Source organism: Lathamus discolor, chromosome 24 (assembly GCF_037157495.1).
Source record: "Lathamus discolor isolate bLatDis1 chromosome 24, bLatDis1.hap1, whole genome shotgun sequence".
NCBI classification, from domain to species: domain Eukaryota; kingdom Metazoa; phylum Chordata; class Aves; order Psittaciformes; family Psittacidae; genus Lathamus; species Lathamus discolor.
The window spans coordinates 510,071-529,340 of NC_088907.1; the positions used below are offsets into that span (position 1 = coordinate 510,071).

The 19,270-nt window shown below is 56.1% G+C and overlaps 2 protein-coding genes across 6 annotated transcripts in view; one reads left to right on the plus strand and one right to left on the minus strand.

The window, feature by feature from the left end:
* RBM8A (RNA binding motif protein 8A) overlaps positions 1-19,270 on the plus strand; it is a 130,297-nt gene that overhangs the window by 76,737 nt on the left and 34,290 nt on the right. The window lies entirely within an intron of this gene.
* Positions 1-19,270, minus strand: part of OTUD7B (OTU deubiquitinase 7B) — a 31,012-nt gene that overhangs the window by 11,562 nt on the left and 180 nt on the right. The window contains exons 1-4 of one of the 4 annotated variants that reach the window (XM_065660220.1): positions 16,264-18,930; positions 9,831-9,971; positions 5,467-5,637; positions 4,519-4,734 (exon numbers count right to left, since the gene is read on the minus strand). In XM_065660220.1, the coding sequence (XP_065516292.1) occupies positions 4,519-4,734; positions 5,467-5,637; positions 9,831-9,903 (460 nt within the window). In that variant the 5' untranslated portion in view covers positions 9,904-9,971; positions 16,264-18,930. Of the gene's footprint in view, positions 1-4,518; positions 4,735-5,466; positions 5,638-9,830; positions 9,972-12,970; positions 14,076-15,353; positions 15,982-16,263; positions 18,931-19,270 lie in introns of those variants that run through there. The other 3 variants (XM_065660221.1, XM_065660222.1, XM_065660219.1) reach the window with 3 other exon arrangements.

Consider the following 19,270-nt stretch of genomic DNA (forward strand, 5'->3'; position numbering starts at 1 on the left):
AACTGTTTTCCAGCCTCCCTAAGCACAGGCAGACGCTGAGCAGCAAAGCTCAATGCAGGCAGGCGGCTCCGTGCCGGTCCCAGCATGGGGCAAGGAACCCACTGGGGCTGCAGTGCTCAGAGCAGGCTCGGGACACCCGCTCTGCCCGGCAAAGCCGCCTGCTCTCCCTCAGCAGAGCTCCTGGCACGGCCCAGGCACAGGCTTGGGCCAAGTGGCACGAGGCCAGAGCAGCACCGCGAGCAGCACAGCAGCATCGCACAAAAGCCAAGGCAAGGGAAGGCTGCAGCCAGCAGCACTCGGCTGCTCTGCTTTGTGGTGCTCCTGCAGAATTCCCTGCTCTGCCCCATGTCAGGGGCAGCTCCGGTCCTGGCTGGGCAATGGAGGTTGTGCAACCTCCCATTGAGCTGAGCTGAGTGATGTGGAGTGGGGACACCTTGGGGAGGCATCCGCTGTTTGCAGTGTGGTCACTCTGCAGGTCCCCAGCCACTGGTGCAGAGCTCCACTTACACAGGAGGAGCCATCTTAGAAGCAATCACATTCCCCAAACCCTGCTCTGAACGCTCTGCTCTGGTTGAGGCGGTGGAAAGGCCCCTGCAAGTATTCAAACCAACATTATTTCTCTGCATGTGGCTATTGGGAGCAAGCCCTGGAAGCTCTATGAGGAAAGGAACTGGACTGAGGAGCACGAAGGATGCTCCTGTGATGGAGCAGTGAGGTTGGTGGACGCTCTTGTACACATCTGGAAACATGCACCAACATCAAGAGGCTTCCTCTGCACCCAGCACCTCGAATCCTGTGTTCAGCTCTGGGTCCATCACTGCAGGAGAGATGTTGAGGTGCTGGAGGGGGGCCAGAGAAGGGGAATGGGGCTGGAGCAGGGCCTGGAGCACAAGTGATGGGGAACGGCTGAGGGACCTGGGGGGTTCAGGTGGAGAAGAGAAGGCTCAGGGGGGACCTGATGGCTCCCTACAAGTGCCTGATAGGAGGATGGAGCCAGGAGGGGCTGGGCTCTGCTCCCAAGGAACAAGGGATGGGACAAGAGGAACCGGCCTCAAGCTGCACCAGGGCAGGTTTAGATGGAGCTGAGGAACAATTCCTGCCCCAGAGGGTGCTCAGCATTGGAAGAGGCTGCCCAGGGCAGGGCTGCAGGCACTGGCCCTGCAAGTGTTCACACACCCTCAGTGCCATGGGGCAGTGGTGGCCTTGGCAGTGCTGGGGTAAGGGTTGGACTGGATGAGCTTGAAGCTCTTTTCCAACCTGGTTGATGCTGTGACTCTTTGGGGGCCCAGTTTTGCTACAGTTCATGTGTTTGTCCCTGCAGAGGTCAGGAACCAGCACACCAAGGCATGTGTCTGGTCAAACACTGCCCCTTCTGCTAACAGGAACCATGGAAATAGGTCATGGCCATGGGAAGGAACAGAGACGCTGCTCCTCCCGAGGCCTGACTCATCCAGAACCCAAATGGCTTCCCTAAGGCTACCAGGGAATCCAGCACCGTAACTGTGTGACGAAGGCAGCATTCCCAGGGATGAGCTGGCCCTGTGCTTCTCATGCTGACGTGACAGATCCAGCACCAACACCCACCACAACCTATGGGCAGTGGCTGGGGTTCCTCCCCACATCCGAATCACTGGAGGAGCCAGAGGAGCAGGATGAAGTGGGCACCTAGAAGTGGGCTTCAGAAGTGACTGGAAGAGGAAAGCAGCTGGCAAAGGTGGCATCTGTGCTGAAGTGAGCTTGGTTCGTGTATCCAAAATGAGATGATTCCCCTATTATCAATTTATGAAAGAGGCAGAGGCTGCCTCTAATCTCTAATCCTGAGCCCATCTCTGCTGAAGACAACACAAATGCTTCTGTGTCAGGATCTGGCAGTGTCAAGAGCTCCATTGACTCCATCAGCAGCTGCTTTCTCCCCTCTTTAGGAAGGACAGGAATCAAAAGCTTCCGACCAACCCTGCTGCTGCTCTGCCTGCCCAAACCATGCAATCCACAGCCATGCTCATCTTGACCAGAGCTTGGTCATCTCCCTCCTGGCAGCCAGGATGCAGCCTTTTGGGCTTGCTACTGAGGATGACAGCAGAGGGGCTGAAGGCATCGCAGCAGCGGTCCAGCAGAGCCCAGCACCCAGCTTCTGAGAAGGTTTTGCCTGCTTGTCCAAGCAAGGTGGGCCCAGACTCGCCTCTCCTGCTGCGAGGAACCAGTTCAGCCAATGACTTATAGGTGCAGCTATGTGGATGCCAGGTAGGTAAGACGAGAGGGGTTACGCGTACACACGTGCCTCTGCTCATGCATGGCCTGAAAAGCTTCCCAAAGCCTGGGTGATGCATTCCCAACGCTGCCATGGCTTTGACCGCCCGCTCTGAGACGCGGCACATGTCCAGCCCAGGAACGAGGAACCCGCTGGCTGCTGCTCCCATGCCATTCCTGCAGGGAAGCTGATCTCCAACTCAGCACTTTTTAACAGTCTACCTGCAGATGGTTATTAAACGTGCTGAAGTGCGAAGCTCGTTTCTTGCCAAGACACTGGGGGACTTGTGAAGGTGGGCCCTGACCCTGGGGTGAAAGCCTGAGTTCAGAGCCAAGACAAAGGCATCAAACTCTTCAGTTTACAACCAGGAATCTTGCTCTGGCAAAACTCTCCCTCAGACTGGATAGGAGGAGGGAATTCTTCCTGCTCAGGGTGGGGAGGCATTGGCAAAGGCTGCCCGGAGAGGTGGTGGATGCCCCAACCCTGCAAACACCCAAGGTCAGGCTGGACGGGGTTTGGAGTAACTGGGTCTAGGAGAAGATGTCGGAGCAGGGGTTGGACTGTTTCTCCCAGTAGCCTCAGGCACCGCTCCTCCAAATGTGCAACAAGAGAAACCACTCTGCAGCTTCAAAATACAGGGCTGGGCTTCACCCATTCAGTTTTCTGACAAAGAACACCAAGGCCATGGTTTCAGCTCCACCAAGACCTTTTCATCCAGCTCAGCCTGCTCAAAGCTTTCCAAGCGGCTGTCATTGCAATTTACAGCCACTTTGCTCTGCCACAGTGGTGCAAAGGGATCTCGGGAGAGAAGATCTCAACATTTATTAGCCTATAAAACACTGGTTTAATCCCCTGAGGACAGTGCGTACTAAATGAGTAACGGGAGTCACCGTAGATCACAGCGCCACACTCAAACCCCTACTTTGAGTGAAGATGGGAATAGTTTCTATGCAGAACACCCCTTTAATCAAGAGAAACACCCATTTATACCAAACTTCAGCAAGCTGCTCTAGTGGAAGGTGGCCCTGCTCACGGCAGGGGTTGTAACTGGGTGAGCTATAAGGTCCCTTCCAGCCCAAACCTGTCTGTGATTCCATAGGATGTGATTCTCTAATGCAAAGAGACTTTAATGTGAAGCTTCCCCAGCACGTGGATGAAAAAGCCCAGTTCCCAGTTCCCTCTTTCCCTGAACCCAGGGTGTGGATCAGGGTGGTTTCTCTGCATCAGACACACCGAGGAGCAGCAAACACTGCTGTAATGAGAGCGGTCGGATCAAGTGTTCATTTCCAAAACATGAGAGCACACATTGCAGCACCGCCTGAGCAGGAGAGGGCTAAAATCTGGCATCAAGAATATATGTTATCTCGGAGGGAAGAGCCCTCTGTGAGCATCGGTGACGGGAAGAGGAGGTGTAACAGCTCCTGACATCTTGCCAGCCACTCTTTTGCTGCCCACCCCATGGAAGCTGGCCAGGGAACGTGGATTAGGTTCTCTCTGGCACCCATTCACCAGCTCCATCTGACTCACAGATCACTTAGCAACTACCTAGGAGGAAACCAGCAGGTTGGAAAACAAATCCACCTGTACTCGTAAGGCAGCTCCTTCCCAGGCAAACAGAAGAGTTTCCATAGAATCCCAGCCTGGTCTGGGTTGAAGGGACCTTAAAGCTCATCCAGTTCCAATCCCCGCCATGGGCAGGGACCCCTTCCACTGGAGCAGGATGCTTCAAGCGCCTGTGTCCAACCTGGCCTTGAACACTGCCAGGGATGGAGCAGCCAGAGCTTCTCTGGGCACTCTGTGCCAGCACCTCAGCACCCTCACAGGGAAGATCTCTGATCTCATCTCTGTCAGGTTAAAGCCATTTCCTGCACTGAAGCAGCACATAAAAAGCATCATCCATCTGAAACGCTTGGAATCGCTTCCTAACATTTGCAATGAGCCACTGTGTGTGTTAGGCTGGAATTTTTTCTCCCCGTCTCTCAGGAACGCTGTCGGGATGGCGCAGGGCACTGGGAAGCACAGGGTGGGGATGAAAGAATGCAACCTGTGATGAGGACACCCACAGTTTATGCACATTCAGTGTCTGCAGGCAAAGTGCAGCAGACTCTTACTCAACTCTTGCACCACGCTATGAAAAGGCACAGAATAACACCCATCAGAGCCACATCCCTGCCATGTGGTGGCTTCTCTGTGGCCTCAGGCTCGCTCCTGTTGGCACCGCTGCCACACTGGCACCGTTGCACTGTGTTGGCACAAAGCACAGCACTCACCAGCCTGCTCCAGGGCCACCAGCATGGACTGCTCGATGAGGTCCCGCTCGATGAAGCTGCGGAAGTCCTCTGTATACACGGTGAGGTCGGGCAGCTGGAAGGTGCAGATGGGCATCTCCAGCAGATGTTCACTGCTGCCGTTGCTGGAGACGTGGGATCGGGCCAGGGACACGATGGTGGAGCTGGCGTGGGAGATGCCTCGGGACAGGCGCTTCTCTGAGAGGAAGAGGAAGGGGAGAAGCCATGTGAATGGTGCAGGAGCAATGATCAAATCCCTGCCTTCAGCTTGTGGCTGTTGGGTGCAAGGAGCTGGATCACAGAACCCCAGTGTTAGGGCTGGAAGGGAGCTCTGGAGGTCACCCAGTCCAATGCAGGGCCACCCAGAGCAGGACACACAGGAACGTGTCCACGCTGGCTTTGGGATGGCTCTAGAGAGGGAGACTCCACAATCGCCCTGGGCCAGGGCTCTGCCACCCTCGACTGCAACAAGTTCTTCCTCATGTTGAGGTGGCACTTGGTGTGTGTTAGTTTATGGCCATTGATCCTCATCTTGTCCCTGGGCTCCACTGGGAAGAGTCTGGCACCATCCTGCTGGTACCACCTTTGAGCTATTGATGTGCATGGATGGGATCCCCTCTCTCTCTGCTCTTCTCTACACTATCCAGGCCCAGCTCCCGCAGTCCCTCCTCATCAGAGAGATGCTCCAGACCCCTGAGCATCCTTTTGACCCTCCACTGGACCCTCCCAAGCAGCTCCTTGTACTGAGGAGGCCAGAGCAGGACACAGCACTCCAGAAGCAGCCTCACCAGGCTCAAGTAGAGGGGGAGCATCACCTCCCTTGACCCTCTGCCATGCTCCCCTGGTGCACCCCAGCATGGCTGCAGCATGTGGTTGTTCCAGGCACCAGGAGGGAGATTGGATGGCTCTGGACCATTCTGTGGCACTGACCTTGCACGATGTCATCCTGCCGCTGCAGCGGCGGCCGCCCGGGACGCGGCGTCTCCTTCTCAGGGGGTTTATAGGGGCGCCCCTCGTTGAAGGAATGGGGCAGGTTGCCCGCGTGCACTTGCCTCAGCTGCTCAAAGTCACTCAGGGCTGCGCTCAGGTCCCAGTTCTTGCCTGCATGGGACAGTAGCAAGAGGGGTCATCCTCCCACGAGAGAGAAAGCAAAGTCACGTCCTCACCACACAGTCATGGAGTCAACCGGGGTGGAAAAGACCTTCGAGATCATCCAGGCCAAGTGTTCCCCCAGTACTAACCCATGGCACCGAGGGACTCATCTACACGGTTTGGGAGCACTTCCAGGGACGGTGACTCCACCATTCCCAGGGTAGCCTTTAGGTGGATAAACTCTTCCCAGTATCCAACCTAAACCTTCCCTGGTGCAACTTGAGCCCGTTTCCTCCTGTCCCGTCCCTTGTTCCACGGAAGAAGAGACAGCCCCCACCTCACTACAACCTCCTTACAGGCAGCTGTAGGCTACTTCCTCAGTTGAAACCAGTACTAGTGCAGTTTGCTATGAAGCAGGAACAAGGGGTGCAGCACCACTCTCACTGTATTCCTGTCCAGGATTTGCACTTCTGGAAGAGAGGGAACCATGAACCTCAAGTGCTCAGGAAGTGCTGGCTCCGTTGCTACAGGTTATGTGGATGCTTTACACCTTGTGTGTGCAGAGACACATCCAGAGCTACATGAACCACCAACCGGTTTATATGATAGGTCATGGACAATAAAAGGAACCATTACGTCTAATTCCCTGAAGGAAATACACTCCTCAGGTATTTAAATCCTTTTGAGAGATGCAACTGGCAGCTTTTAATGACTGACTCCACATGGAAAGTTATTTTAAGCTTCGCCTTTTGAGTCAAGGGGCTATTTTTGGTTGGTTGGTTGGGGTTTTTTGTAATGAACGAATGAATCAGAGTCAAGGCACGAGAATGACCCATCAGGTTAAAACTCAATGCGCTGCCACGTCAGTGTCTGCTGCAGAATGTCAGGGATGGAGGATACACAAATGTTGCCCCATTGCAGTTGCAATCCCCAACCACCTTCAGCAGCAGCCACTTCTGAAATGGAGAAAGCCCCTGACCTTTGGAAACTCCATATGGAACGGTGGCAGCTGAAGGGATTCATAGATCCTAGTATCCATGAGGCAACTCAGGTGTCCACCAGCACCAGGAAAGGACGTGTCTGATGGAATCTACAGTGCTTTTCATGAGCACAGGAATCACAGAATAATAGACTGGGTTGGGGTGAAGGGAGCTTAAAGCTCATCCAGTTCCAACCCTTGCCATGGGCAGGGACACCATCCACTAGAGCAGCTTGCTCCAAGCCCCTTTGTCCAACTTGAGCACTACCCGGGATGGGGCAGCCACAGCTTCTCCATTCAACCCATTCCAGTGTCCCACCACCCTCACAGGGAAGAACTTCCCTATATCCAGCCTAAATCCCCCCTGTTTCAGTCTGAACCCATCACCCCTTGTCCTATCGCTCCAGTCCCTGATGAAGGCCGCTCTCCAGCATCCTTGTAGCCCCCTGCAGACACTGGGAGCTGCTCTGAGCTCTCCACGCAGCTTTTCTCCAGGCTGAGCAGCCCCAGCGTTCCCAGCCTGGCTCCTATGGGAGCTGCTCCAGCCCCTGCTCATCCTCGTGGCCTCCTCTGCACTTGCTCCAACAGCTCCATGTCCTTATGCTGAGGACACCAGAGCTGCACCCAGTGCTGCAGGGGGGTCTCCCGGAGCAGAGCAGAGCAGAGGGGCAGGATCCCCTCCCTGCCCTGCTGCTCACCTCCTGTTGATGCCGCCCAGCACCAGGGGGTTCTGGGCTCAAGCTCACTCTAAAGCCAGGTTATGGGAGGCTTCTCATGGAACAACACTCCCAAGTCCTCTTCCTCAGGCTGCTCTGCATCACTTCTCTCCCAGCCTGCAGCTGTGCCTGGGATTGCCCTGAGCCATGTGCAGGACCTTGCCAAGAGAGGGGGCTCAAGGTGTTCAGGGAGGTTTTTGTTGCACAGAGCAGGTTTTGCTGGTGCTTGGATGAGAGAAAAGGGAGGTTCCCTCCTCCATCAGGAAACCCAAAGTCCCTTGGGGACACCACAAGCCAGAAGTTCAACCACAGAGACCCAGAACCTGTCTCCCATGTGATGCTCTAGCTCTCCTTGACAGAACCCAGGATGATTTGAAGAAGCAGAACCCAAGGCCAGGTTGAACAGGGCTTGAAGCAAGCGGCTCTAGTGGAAGGTGTCCCTGTCTGTGGCTTTAGATGAGCTTTAGGGTCGCATGCCACAAAGCATCCCATGATTCTATATCCCCCTCCAACTCCACATCTGAGTAGTTCACTTCCCACACTTCTTTTATCCAACTGCTCTCGCTAATACCCACCCAAAACAGAAAAATCTCCGTGTTTTCCCTCATTCCCACCCCTGGAGCTGTCAACTCCACCAAGGCTGCAGGAGAAACAGCACCAGCTCAGCAGCACGTCACAGAAATGAGCCAAAATAATCCACCCATGTGCGAGCAGGAGAGGGAGAGCTCAAAGCAACATCTGCTTTAACCTTTCCTATCACCAGCCTCAATGTGTCTTCCAAAGGATAATCTTAGAAACCCTGAGATGAAACAACTTAAACCCAGGAGCCAGCACGAAACCACAGCACACAGCCCACAGTGTGCCAGACTCCTGCATGAAGCGGCCAAAGTGAAAGGGTGAAGCCCTGAACCCAGCACAGCCAATGGGAGCTCCAAAGAGGAACAAGCTCCCCATGGATGCTGTGAGTGCTGAGAGAGGGAGGGGGAGCAAAGTGCCTAAAGACGTGGATTCGAGCAACGATTTCAGGGCCTTCATTCTTGCTACAGCATCCGGAGCGGCAGCACCAGGGAGCTGGTGCGGATGCTGTGGGGGCATCAGCTGGTGCTGGGATCAGTGACAAACGACCTGTATTATACAAGAAAAGGGGTGATGGGAAGAAACACAGCAAGTATGGTCTTGCTTTGTAATTACTGGGTGGGAAAACCAAGCCCAAAATCATAGAATCATGGCATGGTTTGGGTGGGAAGGGAACTTAAAGCTCATTTAAAGCCACAGGCAGGGACCCCTTCCACTGGAGCAGGATGCTCCAAGCCCCTGTGTCCAACCTGGCCTTGAGCACTGCCAGGGATGGGGCAGCCACAGCTTCTCTGGGCACCCTGTGCCAGCGCCTCAGCACCCTCACAGGGAAGAGCTTCTGCCTAAGAGCTCATCTCAGTCTCCCCTCAGGCAGGTTAAAGCCATTCCCCTTGGCCTGCTTCTCTATCCCTTGTCCCAAGCCCCTCTCCAGGTTTCCTGCAGCCCCTTTGGGCACTGGAGCTGCTCTGAGGGCTCCCCTTCACGCAGCAGTGGGGCAGAATCCTCTCCCTGCCCTGCAGCTCACACTCTGGGGGTGAAGCCCAGCACACGAGGGGCTCTGGGCTCCAAGCTCACACTGAAGCCAGCTCATGGGGAGCTCCTTGTGCAACATTTCTGTCCTCCAGCGTCACAACACACTCCAGTATTTACTCACCACCTTTTGTCTACATGAACCCAAAGGCAACGCTCACAAGCAGGTTTACAGCTCCAGCATTAAGACCTGGTGTCCTTTCTCCTCTACCCTTCCCATCACTAAGTACAGGATGGAAATTAAGCACCTGCAGCCTCCAGCTAAACACAATCAGGAGTAAGCAACTTCCCAGCACTATGGAGGAAGCATCAGAGCATCTCAGCACTCTCCATCACCTTAAACCCACTGGTCCTGCTTGGGAGCAGCCTCCAGCCCCACTGTAAATGGGACTCTAAGGGGATGCTCTGCCAGGAGAGGTCACTGGCACCCACCAAACAGCCCTTTCTATCGGCACAATCAAACCACTGCCACAAGCAGAACAAGATATACCAGTAAAAGCATGGTTTTGCCTGTATAATTATCCCTATATTGCTTCCAAAACACCGGCAGCCTTCACCTAGTGCTGCTCCTTCAGCCCTTGTGAAGGTATTGCTGCTATAAGGAAAAAACCCTCATTTTTGCCTCTTGCATCAAACATATGTGAAGGGAGAGGATGAAGGGAAGGAAACCGCGCTCCGGGTTGATGCGTTCTCCTTCCAACCACTTGAAATTCATTCCCTGATGGATGGGTAACAAGAAGCCAAGGCTGAATGTCAGCAGCCACGCTGCTGAAGGCACAGCTCTAATAGCTCCAGCACCACATTCCCAACCACCAGCAGCTCCCACACCTCTCCCAACACCTTTGTCCTTCCCATCAGCCACCGCCTGGCTTCTCCCTGCTTCCCTTCCCAATCCCATTTACCTTCGAGGAGATCTCTGGCCAGTCCTGGCTCTGCCCCCGTTGAGCGAACAAAATCCGACAGGACGATGTCCATAGCCGAGATCGTGGCTCATGGATCCTTCCTGGCAGCTTGGGGTCGGCAGCGCCCGGATCAGCACCAATCTAGGAATGAAACCAACAGCGCCTGTAGCTCACATTGCAAAGCATAAACCCACCAGCCAGGAGTTGAGCTACCTGGTGGCAAGGGAAACATCCCCCCTTCCCTAAAATCAGTTGGGAATTAGGACTTAAACAATGGATAATTGGGAGGAAAACCACAGTTTTTGCTGCTTTTTCCCTGCATGAAGGGGCTGTCATGATGCTGATGATGATGGGTATAGCAAGGGCTCAGCAAATTCGGGGTTTTCTTCCTCATTTCAAAGGTGTTAAAGCTTTTATTTCCAAAATGATGGGAAGTAGCAAGGAAAAGAAAGGAGGTTCTTTGGAAGCAGGGAGACAGCAGGAAGCTTCTCTTTCATCTTTGCACAGAGCATGGGCAGGCTCCACCGAGCACCCTAAAATCATAGCATCATGGAATGGTTTGGGCTGGAAGGGACCTTAAAGCTCATCTAAAGCCACAGGCAGGGACCCCTTCCACTGGAGCAGGATGCTCCAAGCCCCTGTGTCCAACCTGGCCTTGAGCACTGCCAGGGATGGGGCAGCCACAGCTTCTCTGGGCACCCTGTGCCAGCGCCTCAGCACCCTCCCAGGGAAGAGTTTCTGCCTAAGAGCTCATCTCAGTCTCCCCTCGGGCAGGTTCAAGCCATTCCCCTTGGCCAGTCCCTGCATCCAAAGCCCCTTTACAGGCAATAACCCCCCAGCTGCAGGAAGAAAGGAATACACCACTCAGGATCTGCTTCCCAAACCCAGCCTGGCTCAAGGGATACTACGTGAACCTGAAGTCTGAACCAGAAGGAGCTGCGATGCCGACGTGTGTGCTCCTGCTGGGCATCCAAATCCTGATTTTCTGCATTCCTCGAGGCACAGCCAGAGCAGGGACCGGGCAGGGACCGGGCAAGGAGCTCGCCGGGAGCTTGGGTTTACTGCACATCAAGGGCTAGGATCAAAACTCCACTCTCAAGGAACCAAAAGCTGCTGGAAAAACAACTCATCCCCAGCTGAAGGAAGGGGTTGAGGGAGGCGGTGCCCTGCTGAGGGTGGGAGAGGAACCGGTGCTGCTGGGTGGAAGAGGAAGAAACCCCTTTGTTTTCCTGGAGTCCTGGCGTTAAAAGTTTCTTTCCAGGGTTATTCCTGATGGGCAAAGCTCCGGGTGCCACAAAATGCCTCTTTTCAGGATTATTCCTAAAGACGGGCAAAGCTCCCTAACGGCACAACTCCCAGAGCCCAAGCAAGTCAAACAGCCACGCTTTAATCTGGAATTTCCTGGCTTTGTTGGTTAAATGCCATTCTTCAGCACTGTTAGAGCCTGAACCCAGGACTTTTCAGACAGCAGAACCGGGCAGGGAATTCCTGCTCTCGCCCCATCACCACCATAGGAACAGCCCTAACTGGAAGCCGCACGTTTGTATCCTCTAACCACCAGCAAGAGGTACAGAAACAGAGAACAGTTCCTGACTGGAAGCTCGCTGCAGCACAATCCTGGAATGGCTTGGGTTGAAGGGACCTTAAAGCTCCTCCAGCTCCAACTCGTGCCATGGGCAGGGACCCCTTCCACTGGAGCAGGATGCTCCAAGCCCCTGTGTCCAACCTGGCCTTGAACACACACCCCCAATCTCCTTCCAAGTTCCCTTTGGGGTGGGAATTGTTCCTCAGCCCCATCTAAACCTGCCCTGGTGCAGCTTGAGGCCGGTTCCTCTTGTCCCATCCCTTGTACCTTGGGAGCAGAGCCAGCCCATCCTGCCTCCATCCTCCTGTCAGGCACTTGTAGGGAGCAATCAGGTCCCCCCTGAGCCATCAGAACCCCCCAGGTCCCTCAGCTGTTCCCCATCACTTGTGCTCCAGGCCCTGCTCCAGCTCCAGTGCCCTTCTCCAGCACCTCAATGGGTGCAATATCCCACACTGAAAGCTGGGAATGTGGCTCTGTGCTGGGAATCGGGAGCTTTTACACCTGGCCTCACATCCATGAACATCCCCAGAATTCCATTGAGGACCACAGGAGCACTGTGGGGAAGTGGGTGCCTCCTTCCCAGCAGTGTCTGGGAAGAGATTGCTATTTGAGCAACCCTGCTGGTGGGAATCACACAATTGCACATTGTTATCCCACCCCGGCACTAAAACTCTTTGGCACGGACACCGTGGAGCGGCAGCGGCTGTTTACATGGAATGCTGCATGTTTGGGGAAGGGGGATGACACAAAATGTACTCCCGGCCCCATCACCAGCTTCCCAATGGACAGAAGTTATCCCATTTCAGCCATCTCCCTGCAACCAAACCGGAGACATGACACAGAGGGATGCAGTACATTCCTTCCCTCTCCCTCCCATTCAGCTCCACTTTATAACCTGGGAAATCCCCTGATTTCAGGGGAATAATCCATTGGATTGGTCACTGCAGAATAAAGGCTTCAGGCTTCAGGTCCTTGGCTGTAATCCTCATGCTCTTGGCATGGTAACTCAGGTCCCAGGTAGCTCCCCATGGAGTTGTGCTCTTCCTGATCTCCTTTCCTTTTCTCCACGTCTTCCTTCCCGTGGATCCCTCAGATCTCATTGTGGAGGCCCTGTGCTGGTGGGAGGCTGAACGCAGGGATGGTGGATGAACCACCCCAGATAAGGATGATCCATCTCATCGCAGCCTCCTGCAAGGAGATGCCCTCCACCAGGAACTGCAGAGCATCCAGTTCACCAAAGACTTGCATCCCAGCGATGCGGGGGAAAACCTTTGGAGCTGCAGGAGTTTATGAGCTGATGGGGTTTGCTCCAGCATGGAAGGGACCTTAAAGCTCACCTGAAGGCACAGGCAGGGACACCTTCCACTGGAGCAGCTTGCTCCAAGCCCCATCCAACCTCGAACAGGGATGGGGCAGCCACAGCTTCTCCATTAAACCCACTCCAGTTCCTCATCACCTTCACTTCTTCCTTACCTCCAACCCAAACCTCCCCTATCCTGGTCTGAACCCATCGCCCCTTGTCCTACCAAGAGGAGAAGCTCAAGAGCAAACAAACCTGCTCCTGGTGTCGGCAGCACCGGCAGCTCGGAGGCGTCCACGGGCAGGCACTACCCAAGCCCTGGAGCTGACAGCAGTGTCCAGGCTGCTTGGAACCGAGCGTGACTCCTGGCTGCAGGAACCCCAATGTCCTCGGCCCTCAGGAATCTCCGAGCCCAGCAACGCCTCTGCCGTGATGCAAGGGCTGAGCTATGCGGGTGAGACACAGGGCTGAGCCGCTGCCGGTGCTCCCGGTGAAAGCAACCCCCGCGGTGCAGGGGAACACTGGCATCTTTCAGCTCCCCTCCGGGATCTGCTGTGTCACCATCCACATGGAGCAGGGTTTTGCAGGGCTGACCTTTCCTCTCCCTTGTCCCAAGCGCCAGCACCCGCACTCCTTTCATGTCACAGTTATGGGATGGTTTGTGTTGGAAGGGACATTAAAGCTCCTCCAGTTCCAAACCCCTGCCCTGGAGCAGGTTGCTCCAAGCCCATTCCAACCTGGCCTTGAACACGACTCCAATCTGCCACCAAGTGCCATAAAGGTAAGAAATGAGGTAAAAGCTCAGCGTGGAACCCACCTTCCCCCTATTGCAGCTTCTCCTCCTCTAGAAACACCCTTGTTAAACACAAGCTCCAGGGGTCACCATGAGCAGGCCACCAGCAGCACCTTCACCACATCCACAGCCTCAGCTGGCCTAAAAGCTGCTCAGCTTTCAGGATGGTCCAATCCCCAAAAGCCTCTTTACATCATCTCACACTTCCATTGTTGTGTCCCGCAGGCACGGGATAACGTCGACACTCCCAAACCTCTGGGAACGGCGATATTTGCCGAGCAGGCTGCTGGAATGTCAGTCACGGGTTGCCCTCAAGGACTGGGCATCATCAGAAACCTCACTGCAAAAGCAGCACCATTCTGGTGCCTGTATGGATGGAAATGGGTAAGGTAAAACCCCCAACCCCACAGGGATGTCACAACATTTCCTTAGTTAATGCTTGTAAAATGCTGTCAAAAGCTTCCTTAAGCCTCACCCTAATGAGACACTGGAAGGAGTTGCAGGAGGCAGGGGATGGATGAGTCCTTGGCAGCAAAACCCTGGCAGGTTAAAGCCGTTCCCCTTGGCCTGCCCCTCCATCCCTTGTCCCAAGCCCCTCTCCAGGTTTCCTGCAGCCCCTTCAGGCACTGGAGCTGCTCTGAGGTCTCCCCTTCAGGAGCCTTCTCTTCCCCAGGCTGACCCAGCCCAGCTCTCAGTCTGTCCAGCTGGCAGAAGCAGCAGGAAGCCCATAGAACACACGTGGTGCAAGGGGAGTATTTACATGCACTTGATGACGAAAGTCCTCTCGTTGCTGGTGTCCTGTACAACACTGACTTAAAAGCCAGAGTTTAAGACCAAGCGAGGCTGCACAAGGGCTTCTGATACCAAAGAAAGCGGTTCCCTTGGGCTGAAACTAAACTTTCCTCATGCAGTTGCTGTGTTCAGCTCCTCGAGTGAGCACGAAGAGGATGCCCAGGGTGAAGGACACCTCCGTCTGCCCCGGTTTTAGTCTGAGATCCCCACACCCTCACGGCACCTCCAAGAGCCTGGTTCTGGGCTTGACCCCTGGTTCCTGAGGCGAGCTTGGGGACTTGTTGAGGCAGCACCAGCATCTCTCAGGGTGAGCTTTCTGGTACGAAACCCTGCACTGCCTGCAAAGGCTTTCTCATGGTGGAAGCATCTCCTTCGTTAGCCACTGCTGGGGCTGGTTCCTTCCAGCTCAGGAGGACCAGGTATGGCAGCGTGTTGGGGCATGACAGCAGAACGGGGTGAAGTGCTTCCAGCAGCGATGAACTCGCTCCTCCTCTCTGGACAGGACAACACAAAACCCAAACCCCAGTGAATCAGCCTGAAACCATTTGCTGGAAGCTCTGAGCAACACCTGGGGGGCCAGGGGGCATCGCGCTGCTCCCTCCTGGCACCTCCATGCGTGGCAAGAGAGGAAGCAGCTCATGAGCCCTTCCGCCTCTCCTCTCCTCGCTGCTGTGGACTTAACCAACACCCCACGGCTTCACCTTTGTTAGAAACACCTCAAGGTGGGCACTGATTTGTTCATAAAGTTCCAGCTCTGAGCCTGTGTTACCCAATGGTGCTGAGGTGCTGGCACAGGGAAGCTGTGGCTGCCCCATCCCTGGCAGCGTTCAGTGAGGCTTGGAGCACCCTGCTCCAGTGGAAGGTGCCCCTGCCCCGGGCTTTAGATGAGCTTTAAGCCCCCTTCCCACCCAAACCCATCCATGGGTCTATAACAGCTTCCCCCCAGCTCGCAGGGCCGGAGCACCACGATGTTTCCCATGGAGGAGGCAGAGGGGAGGTTACCCGAGCCGTGAGTCACACCTTGCTCTCAACTATAATAAGGCTGAGCCTTACACAAACAGTGCTTCTTGCTTGGTCACCACACCCATGGAGCAGAGAGTGAAAGCCCTGCATCCCGGAGCACCGCAGGGATCCTCCATCAACACAGACCTGCAGCCACCCGGGCAGGAAAGCACCGGCGATGCAACCCGGCCGGCTCTGCCTTTGGGAAGGGGCAGTGAGGAAGAGGCCGGGTTTAATCCCTTCACGGAAAAACCTGAGTAACAGAAATGGGAACACTTGAGGCCAAAAGCACACCTAAAACACGAGCACAGGATGGGTGGAGGCTGGAGGAAGTGAGGAGAAGGACTTGGGCTCCCCAGTACTTGGCTTCAGCGTGTGCCTGAGCCCAGAATCCCCCCTGCTGGGAGCACCCCCAGAGCGTGAGCAGCAGCTCAGGGGGGTCCTGCCCCTCTGCTGCGGGAAGGGGACACCTGAGAGCAGCTCCTAAAGGGGCTGCAGGAAACCTGGAGAGGGGCCTGGGACAAGGGATGCAGGAGCAGGCCAAGGGGAATGGCTTTAACCTGCCCAAGGGGAGACTGAGATGAGCTCTGAGGCAGAAGCTCTTCCCTGTGAGGGTGCTGAGCTTTAAGCTCCCTTCCAACCTGAACCATTCCATGATTGAAGGCAGAAAGAACACACCAAAGCCACGCGAACCTCCCTCCCTCCCTCGCTCCTCTCCACAGGATAACCCAACACCAGGGTCAGACCTGAGGGGTTTGGTAAGAGCTCAGCAGAAGCAGAGCCTCAGAGCATCCGCGTCCTCCGGGGTTGCTGCAGAAACCTCCCTGCCCCAGTTCCATCAGGCAAATGAAGAGGGAGGGAGGAGGTGAAGAGGAAGCAAGGTCCAGTAATGAAATGTGCTCAGCTTCATCCCTTGTGTCTCCCGGGGGATGAGGAAGGGGAAGTCACCCAACACATTTACCTAAACAAGCATATCCCTGGAAACAAACCCAAGCCACAGCGCAGGAATGACGGATGTCAGCTCCAGGATCATCACTCTGAGGGGCTTTCATTGGAATACTAAACCAAGGGAATTATGTGGAGAACACAACAAGGTTAAAGTCATAACTCAGCATGAAACGTGATGTGGGATCCCTGTATCCAGTGCCCTTTGCTACGCTTAAAGAGGTATTTCCAGAAGGATTTTAGGAGCATGGAACTGCACCGGCTCTTCCCGGGATTCTCCGTGTGGCTGCTGAGGAGGGCAGGACCTGAGCCAGGCTCCAGGCTCCATCCAGCAGCACAAAGTCAAGGCACGACCTTGGCCGGGCACCTCCACCAGCTCCAGGGGCAGAAAGGAGCTGGGGGGCCTCCGAGAGGGACCCTCCAACGGGCACCTTCAGATGGGAACCGAGGTGCCAAGATCCAGAGATCTGCTCCTGCCAGAGCTTTTGCTGCCCTGTATCCCCCTCTTTGCTTTGCAAAGCTCCACTTGGAGGCAGCCCCCGCCACAACGCAGCAGGATGTGACCCACTGAACTCCAGCACCACACATCCACCCGGGAACCGGAGTCAGCCGCGCTGCCCACCGCCACAGAGGGTGGGATTGAGGGGATTGATCCCCTCCAGACGTGCACCAAACCCTGCCCTGTGGTGCAAGCCAGAGGTGCCATCACCAAGCCCTTCACTTCCCCAGCCTCATCACAACAGTTCCAAGCAAACCTGATGGGGCTCCAACCCAGCCGGACCTGAAGGTCCCCAAGGGAGGTTCCTTGCTTCCTCCTCCTCCTCCCCAGAATGCTGCCTCCATCCAGCATCCCTGACCTGACACTGCAGGTTACCTAATGCAGGCGAGAAGAGCCAAAACAGAGCCAGGATTAGCGCGGAGCCTGACCTGACCTAATACCTTCCTCACAGGCGCTGGGCTCTGACTTAGGTGCTGTGTGAGGTGCGCACGGAGCGAGCAGCTCAGCTTCATCCAGGGCAACGGTCACTGGACATGAGGAAAAGAGAGTCCGAGCTGAGGGAGTTCTTCCCTGTGAGGGTGGTGGACACAGGGAAGCTGTGGCTGCCCCATCCCTGGCAGCGCTCAAGGCCAGGCTGGATGGGCTTGGAGCATCCTGCTCCAGGGGAAGGTGCCCCTGCCCACGGCTTTGGATGAGCTTTAGGGCCCCTTGCAACCCACACCATTCCACGGCTCCATGGGGAAAAACCCAGCCATTGTGCATGACCTGTTGCAGACAATTCCAGCCATCAGGCTCAGCTTTTCCAGCTACACGACTTCACCTGACCCCTGTGTCTTTACTCGCCCTGCAAAGAGGAATCCAGCCCACTAAAGGAGGGATATTCGCAGCCCATGGTCAGGCTCCAGCATCTCCTGCTTGCCACAAGCCGCTCTTTGACCACCTTGGGAAGCGCCAGCCTCAAAGCTGAGCTCTGAAGCCTTTCAGTGTGCCCTGGGCTGCTTCGGGACAGTGGTGCCATCCCAGTGAAAGGAGGTTTTCCAGCAGCAAAGAGGTGGATTTAAACACACGCTGTTGCTCAAGAGGCAGAGCTCGAGCGAAGGAACGGTTAAGCAAGAGGCACAGTGGAAGTTTATAAAACCGGGATGGTTTTCCTGTGTTTAACTGCTGCTAAATAAAACTTGACCCTATTGCAGAGCCGCAATCACCTGCTTCCCTTTGCTCCAAATACAACCCTGCTCCTTCCAACACCCAGATCAGCCTAAACCTTGGGATGATGAACACGGCGGCAGCCTCCAAGCCATAGCAAACCCTCCAACACAAACACAGCAGCTTCACCACGTCCAAGGCTCTTCCCAGATCATCATCACCATCACTTTTATGCAATTCCTCTTTTTGTGCTTTTCAGGGTAAACTACAAAGCAGCTTTCTGATCCATCCCGAAGGCAGAACAATGGCTCAAACCCTGACAGGGATCCTGTGTCCTGGGCTGCACCCCCAGAGCATGAGCAGGACATGGAGGGGATGCTCCCCTCTGCTGCACGAAGGCAAGGGCTTAGAGCAGCTCCAGTGCCTAAAGGGGCTGCAGGAAACCTGGAGAGGGGCTTGGGACAAGGGATGGAGGCGCAGGACAAGGGGAATGGCTTTAACCTGCCTGAGGGGAGACTGAGGTGCTGAGGCGCTGGCACAGGGTGCCCAGAGAAGCTGTGGCTGCCCCATCCCTGGCACTGCTCAAGGCCAGGTTGGACACAGGGGCTTGGAGCATCCTGGAAGTGGTCCCTGCCCGTGGCTTCAGAGGAGCGTTAATCCCCGTTCAACCCAAACCATTCCGCGGTTCCGTGACGAACCCAGCCCCTGCCAATGACCGATCACACAACTCCAACCAGGCTCAGCCCTTCCAACCCGACCGCGGCGCCTTGGCTCTCCCCGCAACGGGAGCCTCAACCCCTCGTGCGCTGCAAACGCATCCCCGCACCCCCGCGCGGCGCACGGCGACCCTGACCCGCGCACAGCCGGGGACGCGACCCGGGAGGCCCCGGCCCGCTCCCGTTACCGCGCTCCCTGCGTCAGCGACTCCCACGACGGGGCAAAGCCGTTCCCCTTCAGCAGGGCACTGCGGAGCTGCCCCGGCCCCTGAGTCACCGCCGGGCTCCTCACCCACAGGGAAAGTGCTCCGGGGCCGCGGCGAACCCGTCATTACCGGCCCAGAAACTCCCCTTTCCTCCCGCGATCCCCACCGGGCAGCTCCGGAGCCGTTGTTGTGGGGCCCGACGGGGCCCGGCCGAGGCCGCTCGCACCGGCCGCATCCCCTCCGCGCACCCCAGCGCCGCGCCGCGCCGCTCGCCCCGCTCCCAGCCCCACGGAACTCCCGGTCACCGACGGCGACCCCCGCGGCTGCCGCCGGGCGCCGCCCGCACAGCCAGGACTCGGTTCACCCCCGCCCGCTCCGTGCCCGGGCCGGTGACCCCCCCGCCCCCCCCGCTGCCCGCCTCAGCGGCGGGGCCCGGCCCCGCGCTCCCCTCTGGGG